Here is a 15427-nt window from a genome sequence, read left to right as displayed (position 1 = left end):
TACCACTGCTGGAGAGAAGAACTTGAAAACCCCAAACAGGAGATAAAGGAGTGAGTGCAGGCCATCGGTGCAGACTCCAGCCACGCTGGGTTTGCAGGCTGGAAAACACCTAGCCTCCTTCACAGCCTCAGAAGGCCCGTGTCACTGGCTGCCACCACAACCCAGGACAGAGCTTCCTCGACTGGCTCCTCACCCGTCCCTCCACTGGTAACAGTTCAAACCAACAAACCCCACAGCCAACACTGGGGTAAAATGTCAAACAAAGGAGTCGTTAACACTGCCGAACAGACTGGTCAATCGATGCCGTCACATAAAGGTGATGCCCTGCCCCTCACACGCCCTCTCACAAGCACCTCTAAGTCCCAGGCTTCACCTTTCAAATTTGCCCGGCTGGCCGGCCTCCCTACGCTGTTCCTCTGGTGCTTGGTCGACAGGCGTTTCATCTGCCGTGGCGTGCTTGGGGGCGAGGTGCTGTAGAGGTTTTCTGCGTTCGCTTCATCGGAAAAGTCCTCTGGGTCAGATTCCGGACTCTTGCAAGCCGACTCTCCCAACATGCACTCCGGCCTACGAGAAGATAAAGAGCAAGTGCGCTGGTTAGTAACATGGGAACTGCAATCACTGCTTCCTCTGAGAACGCTGCAGACGCCCCCACCTGCATTTCCTCAGCATCGCAATCCTTCAGTTTCCACGGTGGAAACTGCACTGCCCACTCCAAGGAAGCAGAGACAGCGGGTGTGGCCACACCTAACCATGCACTCTCAGGTGCAGCGCGGGCACAATCATCACAATCATCAGTGTGCCGTTTCTGAAGCCTCTGGGGCTCTTTCTAGCTGACTGGGCTTCAAACTAAAAACTACAAATTAAAGAGAAAACAGCAGAAGACTAGAAGTTACAAATCAGACCGAGCTAAAAATAGACCTGGGCACCAACTCTGGCACGCAGACAATGAGGGGCGAGCACCGTCCCGCCCTGGACTCCAGGGCCGCAGCCGACTCTTCCCGAAGGGACAGGCAGCATTTCCCGTGGCACAGGGCAGCATCCAGAAAACACTGCATACCCACCTACCGCACTGAACCGCCTAGAGAGTTACGACAGTAAACCTTGTTATCCACGATCCATGTTGTAATTTGTCAAAAATGTTGTATGAAATTCCCAAAGGATAAAAATACAGTTAAAAAGTCTCAGACAAAAAGAAATAAAAGGGAGGGATGGGGTAAAGGACAAATCTCAGCAGAAAGGAGGAATTCCTTTCTCTTCCCTGAAGGATGCAATGCTTCCACGACTTGTTTTCTGAAAATATTGCCTGCCATCCTCTAGCCAGACAATTCTCAAACAATATCACTATCTTGATAAATTTCCTTTTTCTGTGAGACTCACACAGTAAAATCCAGTTACATCAAGCGAGAGAAAATCTAATTCTAAAACCTTAAAACAGGAGTAACAGCAACTAACGTTTCCCATATATACATCACAACAGCCCATCTTATTCTGAACACTGTTTATAAAATAAATTTTATATATACCTAAAACACAACTCCAAAACTGTATCCAATGCAGTGCTCTTTCTGGCACCTTTTGTCACAATATACAATCAATGCTAATCCAAACTCACAAGGAAATGAGAAAAACAAAACGAAACACTCAAGATGTGTGGCCTCATCATTATTAAAGTAGCAAAATCAAAACAAAAGCTATCTTCTGAAAAGTAGGAATTTGGGGTTCGGGGGATGGCTCAGCAGGTAAAGTGCCTGCTGCACAAACAAGAGGACCCCGGTTCAGAGCCCCAGCACCCACGAGGAAAGTCTGGCACGGTGGCACATGCCTGTAGTCCCAGCATGGGAGAAGCCGGTGGATGGGGGGGAGTCACTGGGCAGGTGGGCTGGCAGAAATGATGAGCCCCAGGGTCAGTGAGAGAGCCTGTCTCAAAAACTAAAGTAAAAAGCAACCAAGGAAGAAGATATCATGTCAACTTGTCTCTGTAAACATGCTCATGTGCTAGCAGGTGTGTACATGTATGCGCGCGCGCACACACACACACACACACACACACACACACACACACACCCCACAGAAGTTCTACAGAACTACACAGTGTGCCAGATGGTGGTTATCATCTGGAGTCCCAGCTCTGGGAGGCAGAGGCACACAGATCTAAGTTCAAGGCCAGCCCAGGTTTCACAGAGAGCTCATGTCAAATCAAAGGGGTGGTGGGCTGAGATGGCTCGGCAGTTAAGAGCACTTGTTCTGGCCAAGGATCTAGATTCAATTTCCAAAACCCACATGGTGACTTACAAGCATCCCTAACTCCGGTTCCAGGGGATCTGATGCCTTCCTCTGACCTCTCAGGCACTAGACACTCACATGGTATATATACATCCATGCAGGCAAAACATTCATACACATAATTTTTTTTAAAAAACTACACAAATTTCCAGTAATGAAATTTATTTTTTAATTCCATGAGTGGCCAGCTTGGATGCTTCCTGAGTGACTTGTGACATGCCTTCTTTTTCTTTTACTTTCCATGGAGTGGGACACTCAGGTAGTGGAAGGGTCCTCCTCCCCTCTTGGGCCCTTGGAGCCGGGGTGACGGCATGATCCATCCCCTTCCGGCGGCCAGCATGGCTGCAACAGGAGAGGTTCATGTTGTTCCTGCACTGCCACACAGCACTCAGACACAGCGCTCCTCGCCTGGGACCTGTCTAGGTCCCTCTAGCTGTGGCCTTCTCCAGAGTCACCATGTCATTTTGGAAGGGCCCTTTCTGGTTGTCACACGGAAGGGTCTCTCAAAGGCATCACATACAACCTCTGCTTCTGTAATTTCTGTGGGGGTCACATCAGTTCCCATCCATACTCCACCCATGCTGCTGGCTGCCGTAAGGGGTCACACTTATGCCTTTCCTGTGATAAAATGGTGTGCTGTCTCTTAACAACAAAGGCCAGAATAAATGTGACTGAGATGGATGCTCATGATGTACTTCTACCAAAAAAAAACGATTGCAGAGCTGAAAGAGAAGATAAAGTTCATGCATACTCAATTAAACTCACTGGTGAGAATTCTGAAGGAAATGACTCCTGATCAATCTAACCAAGAAACTGAAGCAGCAAGGGATTAGAAACAGTAACCACAGCCATGGAGAGGACTAAATGAATTAAAGAATACATCTGACCCAAACAAACTGTTACCCCACTGCAGAAAAAAAAAAAAAAATGAAATTGAATGCTATCCTATGGAAATTAATCCCAGGTGGTATAAAGATGTACATGTCAAATGTGAAAATAGAAAGCTTCTAAACAGAACCCCCTTGTCTCATTAGATAGAAAATCCTCATTATCTCATAGAAGAAAATTTCTTAAGGTAAGCATTCATCAACTGAAGAAGACATCAGTACTTTAAGACAACAGAGTCAGACACTGGGCCAAAGCAGAAGATGTGGACAGGCCAGCAGAGCTCTCACTGGTGAAGACTAGTCCAGCCCTCCATGTCTGTGTCCCTTACATGGGTTTCTGTTAAACTAAACCAATCAACGTTTCATGTCATTTTGGTATCTAATGGGGAAGAAAATAAACCGTAAGCACTTAAACAGAAGGTCTAATGTAATAGACAATGTGCTTAGCACACAGTGCTCAATGAAAACCAGCTGTTGCCATGGACACAGTGGTACATACTTGTAATACTAACTTAGTACTGGAGGCTGAGGCAGAAGGCAAGCCTGAAACTACAGAGTGGGATCTGTCTGTCTTATGCTAGCCGAAGGAGCCTGATATTTCATATTTAAGACTCTTAGCTGACTCAGGAGGATACATCAAGAATCTGTAACATCTGCCTTTGCTCACGTACACTCTAAGATGTTCGCACACTGTCACGGAAGGGGTAGGACCATGAGGGCCTTCATTCCCTGAGGCTCCGTGTGACGACGACTGATGAGGCTAAAAGAGACATCTTCAGTGGTGTGGCCACCGGTGGGATGCCACGCTCCCATAGGCTGTATCCACCGGTGGATGCCACGCTCCCATAGGTTGTACCCACCGGTGGGATGCCCACGCTCACATAGGTTGTATCCACCGGTGGGATGCCCACGCTCACATAGGTTGTATCCACCGGTGGGATGCCCACGCTCACATAGGTTGTATCCACCGGTGGGATGCCACGCTCCCATAGGTTGTACCCACCGGTGGGATGCCCACGCTCCCATAGGTTGTACCCACCGGTGGGATGCCACGCTCCCATAGGTTGTACCCACTGGTGGGATGCCACGCTCCCATAGGTTGTACCCACTGGTGGGATGCCACGCTCACATAGGTTGTAGTCACCAGTGGGATGCCACGCTCCCATAGGTTGTATCCACCGGTGGGATGCCACACTCCCATAGGTAACCCTATGAATGAAACTCCCTGGGTCACACAAAAGACATGAAAGCCAAGGAGGGGCTGTGGGAAAAAGGAAACTATCAGGAGGCCAGGGGCTGGGGAACGGGATGTGCATGGGATCAAGATACAGCAATGTGTACGAAAATGTCAACATTGTAATTAATATATGCTAGTATAAACTTTTTAAAAGATTAATAAATTCCATCAGCAAGTAAAAATTGATTTCTGAAGTCACTGTACTTTTACCAGACCACTCTAGGTCTTTCATGAAAATGCCTACAGAGTCCCAAACACAATAGTGCCCCGGACTATAGTCAAATTTAGCAATAAGTTTCTAAGGTACCTACCTAGTCACTAGGCTATCACTTAAGTCTCCTAAAGTAATAAAACAAATAGTTTCACTTATGTATTAACTTGAAAACTTTTACTTCCACTCTTGTGTTCACTGTAAAATAGCTGATTTGGGTGGTTAAAGGTCACGGCTACATAGCCCAAGGTAATTTCTTTCTTGTCCACACTTCAGTGGTTAATAGCAACGGTTCTGGGATGTCACAGCAGCTCAATGGTACGGAGGTGGCCACCCAGTATGCACAAGGTTCTGGGTTCAATCCCAACTACGAAAACACCACTGAGTGAGGTAATCCAGACCCAGAAAAAAAAATGTTTTCATCCATTAACAGGTGTTAGTTTTGAATATTTAGATCTATGTATCTCATCTGCAATACCCACAGAGGTCAGGAATTAGCAATCACGGAGAGAGGAGGGAATCACAGAAGGGAAGACAGATCACAGCGCCATAAGGAGGAGAGAGAATAATGGAACAGGGAGTGTTAGGGTGAAGACAGGAGGCAAAAGCAGAAGGGACACTAGGGAAAACTAACACCAGAGCCCTTCTGAACGGTCCTACGAAAACCACGACTGCAGAAGCTTCCTAAAATATCAACAGTTACAACCTCAAAAGAACTTAGATGCAGTCGCCCTGTATGGAGCAACAATGCCCTACTAGACAGCAGCACACTACAGGCTAACAGACAGAAAGGCCAATGTCAAGAATGGGCTACCACTACTGGGGCTGTTGGCCAGTGAGGTCCCACAGACCCCCAAACATCAGAGACTACTGCCAGTACTCTTGGTTACCTTCCAAAACTTGATAGTAAGACTCTATTGCTGAAATCACCAAATCCTTGAGTCATAGAACATGAGCTATCAAGCTGTTATTGACTGAGAAGCTTCATCCCTACTGGCTAGGTTTTCACAGTACTGAATGGGGCTATACCCTACTGGAGAAGAGAGTCATCAGTCTTATCCTGCTGTGGACTCTGTGACCGACAATAATGACCAGTCTGGCAGGATGCACAACAGTGCCACAAGTGTCACGGGCGTAACCAACCACGTTCTGACTGGATTGAAGGCCTGATCCACAAGCTGGAACCCAGACCTGGCACAGTGACTGAGACAGGTCACAGCCTTAGGGAGAGAATCTACTACAACTGCCCTGCTCACAGGACATGACGTCTCATTACACACGTCTATGAGTGCATCTGTCAACCCTCACGAAGAAGATCCTATGTGCAGTAGATTAACACTGAGACGGACAACTGGCCAAGATGCAAGTGTTACGAGGCCGTAGAGTGCTCGACCCTAAATGAGACATCGATATCACACCCTTCCTCCTCCCCAGGCTCAAGGATCTTGGTGAAAGAGGGAGCAGAAAATAAGAGCCAAAGGCGGTGGGCGCTTTCAAGGAAACTGTTTCCTAAACACGGAACAGCATGCAGAAAGACCTGTACAGACTTCCGCCAGACAAAACCCCGGCATGGAGAGGGGAGGTGCGCATCAAGTCCTAGCCCTAGCTGAGGAGCTGTTGGCAACGGAGATCTGCTGGGAGAGGAAGAAACAGTTTTCTCGAAGGGTGTGACTCTGGTACATCTAACATACTCCAGTAGATGGTTCCACACCTAAAAATATACAAGTAGCACGAACGAGGCTTGGTGGGTGCTCCAGAAATGAGGACACCAAGCTGGGTGTGTATGAAATGGGAGGTGGACGTCGAAGGTGAGGGAGAGGACGAAAATGTTCTCCTGAAGAAGCAATGAAAACATTTTTAAGTGGTTCTAGAATCACTGCCAGTGTGGCATTTGCGGACCTATGGATGAACTTACAGCCAAATGCCGGTTGTGCTGCTACAAAGCTGTGTGGAACTTAGATGGGCGATTAAAAACCTCTCTTGTACCTTGATAAAACAAAGATGATCCTCAGACTCTGTCCCTCTGAGGAATGAAGTCAATGTGTTGGATGGCGTGAATGTCACTGAATGGTGACCACAGGCCTCAGGCTTCTTTGGGCTCATCCACCATCTGCGGAGGGTGAGTTCAGGCACACTTTTTACACACTACAAGTGAATCCCGCAGCAGGGTATAGGGCCTTACAGGGTTGATCCTACTTAAGTTCCCTGCTGACACACTTTGAGCACTAAGGAGACACTGCATTTCATGACTGTCACATCACCAGTGTGACCAAGCACAGTGCTCCCAACCACAGTGCTCCCAACCAGTACTTTTCCACAATGCTTCATTCCAAACACTAGGATGAAAGTCACCAGAAAGTCAAAGCACAAACTTTGATCAATGAATGAGGTATCGAATCCAGATAGCAGGAAGGGCAGGGTGAAGAGGAAAATGTAGTGAAATAATCAACAAAATCTCTTCAGAGCTTGCCCTCTGGGGTTGACAGACTGAATGTCTAGAGCACAGTCAGATCACAGCCCCAAGAGAGGTGAAGCAGTGAGCATCTCTTTCTGAAGCTGGAAGCAGACAATGTATAACGTGTGAGGTCTTCACTTTGAGATCGTTCAGGAAATTGTGACTTTAATCAAACACGATGATGTAATGAAGGGCTCTGTAGAAAAAAGCAGATCACTTTTCTCCACAGCAGTCCTGTGCAGGCGAAAGATTTCAGGTACGTGACGTGAAAGTCGAAGAGGGATTTTGAAACGGGACTATGCTATCAAATCCCACTTGTGCTGATCCAGCCCCACCCCCGCCCTGACCTACTACTGGCAGTCTTGACATGAAGAGGTCATTTCACTCACACACACACACACACACACACACACACACACACACACACACACACAGTGTCCTCATTCGATCTATACATCGTGGCTTTGAGCCTTGTGCTATAAACAGATGGAAGGAATCTAAGCAAGCACGTGTGAAGAACTCTTGCAGATACTTTGACTTGAGGAAACAAATTATTTGTGGTATGCTCTCTAAACATGGAAAAATTCACTTGCATTCGCCAAATAAAGAATAAACTTTTAGGATAACTCTATAGAAGTTGATAATCTCATTTTCAATTCTGCCATCAATTAAAAAACAGAATCCATTGATTTTAGTTGGTACCTCACATGGTCACAATAAACAACTGCAAAAATCGAAGAACTTAATTCACTTAATTACTCTAATAGCAAACATTCAAGAACCACGCTGAAGTGTAGGTGAACACTGTCATAAACAGCACATCTTAAGAAGATGAAACACCCTTCCTCATCAGTACACGGCACAGAAAAGGCATTAGGAAAGGACGAGGCAGCCAGCCACTGCTCATAGCACATAACTAACAGGAAGGCTGGAGGAACACGCCATAACAGTGAAGCCACACCGCTGCCCCTTCTTCAAATGTATTCACCCTGTTTGGAAATGTTACTAGTTTACACTTCATCCGAGTAACTCAGCAACTTAACTACCTGTCAGAACAGAGTCCGATGCTATTTAAAGGAGTAAAAACGTCTAACACCCCAAAAACAAAACCCATGATTTCTGCGATCCTATCAAAGTTCATGAAATGGAAAATGTCATGAAGAGAAGAGCCAAGGGGGGAATCAGAGTGAGTGACAGGGAGCATGTAAAGACGGACACTAACCCTGGGCCATAAATACTCTGGAAATAACAGCAGACGGAAGATGCAGCAACAGAAACCATCTGAGCTGGAGAAGATCGGAGGGAAGAGGAGCAGGAGCTTAGCAACCAGCAGGACCACATCAAGACGTCTAACACCTGTGTTTCGAGTCCAACGTTAGAGAAGTGGGCACAGGAAAATCCACAAAGGAATGAGAGCTGAAATTTTTCTAGAGTCAATAAACTTCAAGAACTACACTCAGGAAAAGAAAGCTATGAAGAAAACTGTTTTAGTGGGCATAATTTAATATGCATATCATAAACAATTTGCTGGAAGTTTTTATTGAATTAAGGCAGCCAATGAGAAACAATTCATTTTAGGAGCCTTTGCTTAGAAGTGATATTTAACAGAGGAGAGATCTCAAAAGCAAGCTTACTGTTCTCTTTAAAAACATGTACACAAAAAGCTAGGAAAATAAATACTAGTGCTGTGTTCAAAAGAACTTGCAATCACTTCAGTGAAGTAACCACAAGCATCCCAGCCCTCCCTCTGCAGCGGCACACGTGAGATGAGCTAATGTGGCAGCTGACTGGTGCAGTGTTTACATGGATACCAGGCGTTTGGGGTTGGAGAGCCACACGAGGCCCACAGGAATCCTCCTGAAATGTTTGCCTTATTTGTGCCTAAAACCCTACAAACGTGAGGTATCTTTCCGGTACTGACGTCTGACGGCCACGTAAATCAACATTTCTCTCTAACATAAAACCCTGTTAAATGCCATGCACTGGACACTAGAATCTAGTACCGAAAAGTACATCTGAAACTCGGCCCAGGGATTTGTAGTCTTTTAATGAAAAAACGTGGAGAAAGAAAACAAGACACAGCCTCAAAGACCTTGGGATTAAATAGTTCTGCTGTGACACACAATGCAAACTGCAGTGACACCTGAGTGAAGCACAACTGGGCGGGTCCAAAAACATCTGGGGCTCTGCAAAAGCCCATGGGGTTTATCGTCACTCAAAGCTCTGCAGCATGTCCTTCAAAATTAAGTGGCCTCCGATTCACTAGCAACCACAGTAGCTCACCTGTGCGAAGTTCTCCCCTCCACCTCCCATCTGCCTAGTCTGTAGGACTTAGCAGCAAAACAGATTCCTGCTATTGGGGGAAACCGGAGGGAGTGGTCATTTCTTTTTCTTTTCTTTCTTTCTTAAAGAGTTTTTCGTCCATTTGCAAACACCATTTTGGGGGAGGGGGATGGAAGGGCGGGATAAAGGAGGGACTATGGGAAGGGATAACTAACACTAGAGGCCTTTGAAAAGCCACTAGAGTACGGCCAGGTGGTGATGGAGGTGCACGCCTTTAGTGCCAGCACTAGTGAGGCAGAAGAAAGCTATCTCTGAGTTCAAGGCCAGCCTGGTCTACAGAGTGAGTTCCAGGACAGCCAGGGCTACACAGAGACAGCCTGTCTCGAAACACCAAAAACAAAACAAAACCACAACTAAAACCTATTACTGTAGAAATTCTCCGAAACGGAAACATATATGGAAGGAATTAAAATGGGATCACCGTAATGGAGGAGACAACGCCCCAACTCAAGAACGTGTGCCACAAGGAAAAGCTCCGGTGCCAGCAGTGAGTTACAGTTTGTGGAGTGGTTGGCCACAGGGATCCCGCGGAAAATGCCCCTGCCGCTGCCACCCAAAACACAGGCTATTGCCAAGGCTATTGGTTTCTCTCCACAACTTGATGGTAAGGCCCTCTTGCTGGAAACACCACTTACTTAGTCATTGGACAGGGAAACATGGAGCTGTTGCCCAACAAGAAGCTTCACCCCTATTAATAACATTCATGGTGCTGGAAGTTACTCTGCATGCTACCAGAGGAGAAAAGTAATCACCAAATCATCAATATCACCCAGCTACAAACCCCGCCACCTACAGCAGCGACCCGCTTGCAAGACATACGGGTGCAACGGCTTTGGCACACTGTGACGGGAGGAGGAGACCACTCTGGTTAGCGTTAAAGCCCACTCTGTGAGATGGAACGCCTGCCGGACACCGCTGGAGTGGCCAAGAACCAGAACCTAGATGGCCGTGGGCCACAGGGGAAATCCTACTACAGTGATTATGGTAAAGGGACACAGCAATAAAATGATCCTGCTGTCCCCACACATCAGCACCTCAGTCAGCCCTCATCGGAGAAGCTTCTGGTAGTAGATGGAAATTAACATGGGACCCACAACTGGACAATGTGCAGACTGAGAGACTTGGGAGCACTTGGCCCTAAATGGGACAGCTTCATCCCACCCTCCCCTCCCCTCAGGAGTCAGGGATCTGTGAGGAAGAGAAGACGGAAAGACTGGAAGAGCCAAGGCAGTGGCTGACTCCAAGGAAACTGTTTTCCAGACACAATGGAACTGGTGCACATAGGAATCCAGGGGTCTGCAGCAGCATCCAGACCCTTTGAACTGGCACCAGTTCAAACCAGACAAAACCCCACACAGAGAGGGGACGTGGACATAAGCACCAGCCCTAACCACGAAAGCATTTCCAACTGAAACCCTCTGGAAAAGGTCAAACCATTTCCTCCAATGGAGAGCCCCTGGGTCTATCAGTCACACCCCAAGTTCAAGGCTAGCAGGAACTCCGCAGAGTCGGAGGCCAGTCTAGACTATACAGTGGGGCTCTGTCTCAAAAAAGAAACGTTATAAAATTAAGCAACTCATTTAAGTGAAACGGACTGATAATTATAGTTGTGCGAATACGTCTAATAGTAGGTAAGGAGATGTTCTGAAGTGACTCCCAAGCTGAGCTAGGCATCAGAATCCCAACTTCCATGTTGGACACAGATTTCAGTGTGTCCCGCTGGAAATTAGAACTAGGAAGTGTGGGTTGTGACGTGCTGTGTCTAATGTGGAGAACAGCATTGATCAGAGCTTCTGGTCCACGGGCCAGCACTCTGCAGAGTCCAGACAGCTATCACAGGGGTGTGGCGAATGCCTATCTAAATGCCAAGCTCCACTCTTCCATCCCCGGGGGTTCTCACTCCTCCTCCAGAGGCAGTCTTAGAGACCAGTGCACAGCCCTTCATGATGCCCACAACATTAGGGAGCTGTTACAAAGTGTCTGGGCTACTTAACTGTTACAGCTTTCAACTTCGCATCACAATAAAGTTCAATTCCCTTTATAAACAAATGTAATTCCTGTAGCAAAAATTATCTTCAGGCATAAATAACAGTAAAGAGGGCCACAGCAAAAACTGCACAGTGGTACTAACAGGGCAGAGACCGAGAAACCTGGCATCATTCATCCCGGTGGAAGAGGCAGACCTAGGAAGACCCAAAATTAAGTCAATGGTTAAAACCAATAAACAGACTCTGTATCTATGTTTTTAATCAGTTCTGTAATTGGTTGCACAAAAAGAATGATTTTTATTAGGCCAGTGTAATTGCTGTCATTAAACATTGAGTACTGGCCCTCTGCTAGGCAGTCTGCCAAATGCCACACATAACTGAGTTTAATCTTTACCAGAACCTTCAGGGCCACTGTAAGGAAAGCCCCTCTGCTCAGACAGCCAATTCAAGGTGATTATCTGATGTGCTCACACCAGCACCTTTTCCAGACGGGCATGCAAGCCCCTGGCTGAAGCTCCCCCTGCTGGGTAACCCCAAGAACCCCGACAGTTTTAGAAGAATTCCTAGGGCACCAGGATGGGCTGCTGACATAACCTGGCTGCTTAATTTTGTATCTCGGCCAGAACTGGAGTCCTGGACTACTCCAAATGCCAAGGCCTCTCCCATGGCGGCCTGCACTAAGTCACTAGGTGCTTCTGTTCTCCCCGGGGCAGGCATGCAAGGTCACTTCCACCACAGACTGTGGTTTGAGGGCCACTGGCTAGAGAACACCACAGGGATGGGAGGGAAGGGCGGAGTGCCCGAAGCTCACAGAGCTAACCGCTGACCAGCGTCTGCTCACACTGACTCCCTCATCAACAGGGATAGGGCACCAGACTAAATCCAGACAGAGGAGACCCACACTGACTATCCTGTGAGTGAGAGGAAAACAGATGTTGCCTGGCCTAAGGCTAACCTCTCACCCTCAGCTAGAACGGACCTCTCCCACCCAGAATTCCGCCCACGCAAACGCACAGCACCTTGACCGGTGCAGTGAGTGGGGCAGCTCAGGCCATGCCAGCTTGTGGGTTTAGACCTAAGAAGAAAAACGAGCCCTGAGAGGAACGGGAAAGCAGGCCCTCCCAAATCCGAACGAACGTTAACCTTGCTTCCGGTGAAGTTGGGGTTTTTGTGAGACAAGACAGAGGTGATTCATTCTCTGTGAGCCGTTTCTGTTCTGTTACTTGGGCTCTGTTTAACCTGCCTGCCATTCGAAGTCCACGCTGACTGTCGCACAGCCCCGGCATGTGCACAGTGTCCACTTGCGGGTCGGCTCTTTGGGGCAATCCTGGACTCACCGAGTTCAGCACTGCTCTGACTGGACAGAACCTGAGTTGGGAAAATACAGTTCCAAAGAGAGGAGCTGCTCTTCTTGTTTTCTTGGACCTCAGGACAAAGCCAGTAGAGAGGCGTGCACACGCCTTTAAGCAGTTTGGGGGGGGGGGGGGAAGCAAGTGGATCTCTGCTAGTTTGAGGCCAGCCTGGTCCATATAGTGAGTTCCAGGCCAGGCAAGGTTACATAGTGAGACCCTGTCTCCAAAACAACAACAAATATCCACCCACTCAGCATGGAACTACACACCCAAGGGTTTAGAATGTAGTTGGGGCTTATGCAACCAAGGCAGAACATAGGGAACAGACTGCCAGGACAAAATGCTGCCAGAGAAGACCCAGAGAACTGGGCAGAAAATGAATGCTTCGCCAAAGAATATTTCGATGGAGACTTCAAAGCTCTGACCAGAAGGAGCTAAGGGTCTGGGGAGTGCTGAGACCAAGAACAGCATGTGCAAAGGACCTGAGGCCGAAGAAAGCGCGGCTCCTCCTGTGAGGAGCTGAAAGGGGCCAGGAAACCCTACAGCAAGATGGGCAGAGGGCACTCAAGGCAGTCAGTCCCAGGGGCAGACACTCCATGTTTCATCCCAACATAAAATGAGGGCATGCACAGGAAAGAGAAGCTTGCGAGCCTGTCTCCAAAGGATTCAGCAGCCTAGCACTTTGCTCCAGCACACAGGCAAACAAATACGCAGTTGTCTAACACTACCTTGATTTTCTAATACCCTTATGAGGTTTCCCGTCTCTAGTCACGCATTTCTCCAATACTGGGGGTACACCCCAGCAGGTCCATCACTAGTTGTTTTTAATCACTGTGCAAATGTTATAGAGCATGCAAATCAGCCATGGCACAGACATGGCCTGAGCTCAGTAATCTCCTCACACAGGCGGGGGCTACAGCTACTGTACAGTACAGCCTTGGTGCAACAGCACACTGTTTTAACACACACACATATACACACACACACACACACACACACACACACACACACACACGCACTCAGTAAAAGCACAGCAAATACACTAACCAGAAACTAACATTTTCACATAGAATACACCGTGCATAATTGTATCACTACACCTTCTAACAGCTGGCAGTACAAAAGTGCATCACAAACACCACAGCAACAGGTCAGCGATGACGTCATTATGCGACAGGAGGTTTGCGGCTCCCTTATACTCCAGTGGGACCTCGATGGTTCGGAGCATCATCACGTATGAATGGCGGCACTCAAAGCCAGCCCAAGTGCCTCTTCTGTCCATGCTGCTCCACCAGTTCACCTGCTGGGACAACACAGGAAACACCATGGTCTACTTGAGAGAGCGACACCCTAAGGAACTGAGAAACACTTAAAGACGGCAAGCTGGCCCCTAAGAAGTAAAAATCGCCCAACACAAAAGAAATGGAGATACAGCTGTAAAGTTTAACTCATGGAAACAACTTTTAGAAATAAAAACTATGTCGACTGAGGAAAGTTTACACAGAGGCTCAAGGTTTCCAGATACAAACACAAGAAGCTAATTTCACTTGTTCTCCCCATGTGTAGGAACAGAACCCCTAAGTGCAATGGAATGCCAGAGACCAACATAGAAGGTACTAGCAATGCAGATCTTGAGGCCCTGTGCATCCCAGACATAAAAATCACAGACGGTTCCTGAACTGCTTTTCAGCATGTAATCGACACGTACCAGATGACGGTCATGCCTGAAAAGCACTTGACTTCCTAGCACATCCATGGTGTCTGGAAACTCCTAAAACCGAGTGCACACTGCACCAGGACCTGTGCCGTGTTTCTGACTCCAGTCCACAGTTCTCATCACACTACCAAACAGTCTGCGGCCCCCAAAAGGCCAAGAAGCACGACACAAGTAATATTTAGGTTTTCTTCTCAAAGTGTCTCATCCTGACAAATACAAGGGGACACCACGATGACACAGACGTGATGCAAAATGAACTCAAACCGGATGCCCACCCTACAGCTGCGGCCACAACACACACACACACACACACACACACACACACACACACACTCACACGCACAATCTTCATCCCTGAAAAATCACAAACAAGTTACGACATCCCCTCAGTAAGATAATTTTCAATATTTTATGACGCTGTCTAGGACGGGATAGTCCTCCCCACACTCCAAAAACAGGGCAAACTAAGTAGGCCAAGCAAGCCAGCACTGGGCTAAGTAACCACTAAGTTAAGAACAATTACAACAATCCTCCCAAGACCACGACCAAACAGAACAAAGACCAAGCTTTTTAAGGAAACATAAGAACAGCTGATCTGGTGAAGGATCAAAGGGGAACTGGTTCTGTCAGAGCTCTGTGGCTAACTGTAGGAGGACAGCCTCTAGCCTCATTCACAGGACTGACAGACACTTAGAACACACCCCTACGGTGACTTCAGAGCACCTGGGTAGTGCTTGTGGGCTTCCTGGGGGTCCTACGTTGTGGGAAGCCATTGATCAAAACCCTTCCCTGGCCCGGTTTCCTCCCGCTGTCCATCTCTAGAACTCGGTTGCCCAGGCCACCTGAGCCGGGTGCCCGTGCCTTTCCTCTGGCCGCCGTCTCTGCAGCACATTTGCAGTGTCTACGGCTATGACCACCAGTCCACAGAGCGGTCATTACTTGGTGGCCACTGTG

The 15427-nt window shown here is 47.7% G+C and overlaps 1 protein-coding gene across 2 annotated transcripts in view; it reads right to left on the bottom strand.

The window, feature by feature from the left end:
- The window catches only part of Map3k4 (mitogen-activated protein kinase kinase kinase 4), a 103521-nt gene that overhangs the window by 64022 nt on the left and 24072 nt on the right, over positions 1 to 15427 (bottom strand). For both annotated transcript variants that reach the window (XM_015996740.2, XM_042262398.2), the window contains exon 2: positions 374 to 564. In XM_015996740.2, coding sequence (XP_015852226.2) covers positions 374 to 564 — 191 coding nt within the window. The remainder of the gene's footprint in view (positions 1 to 373; positions 565 to 15427) is intronic.

The sequence above is a fragment of the Peromyscus maniculatus genome, chromosome 16 (assembly GCF_049852395.1).
Source record: "Peromyscus maniculatus bairdii isolate BWxNUB_F1_BW_parent chromosome 16, HU_Pman_BW_mat_3.1, whole genome shotgun sequence".
In the NCBI taxonomy this organism is placed as follows: domain Eukaryota; kingdom Metazoa; phylum Chordata; class Mammalia; order Rodentia; family Cricetidae; genus Peromyscus; species Peromyscus maniculatus.
Note: the sequence above shows the minus strand (reverse complement) of the source record. Positions and strands in the feature narration are given on the sequence as shown.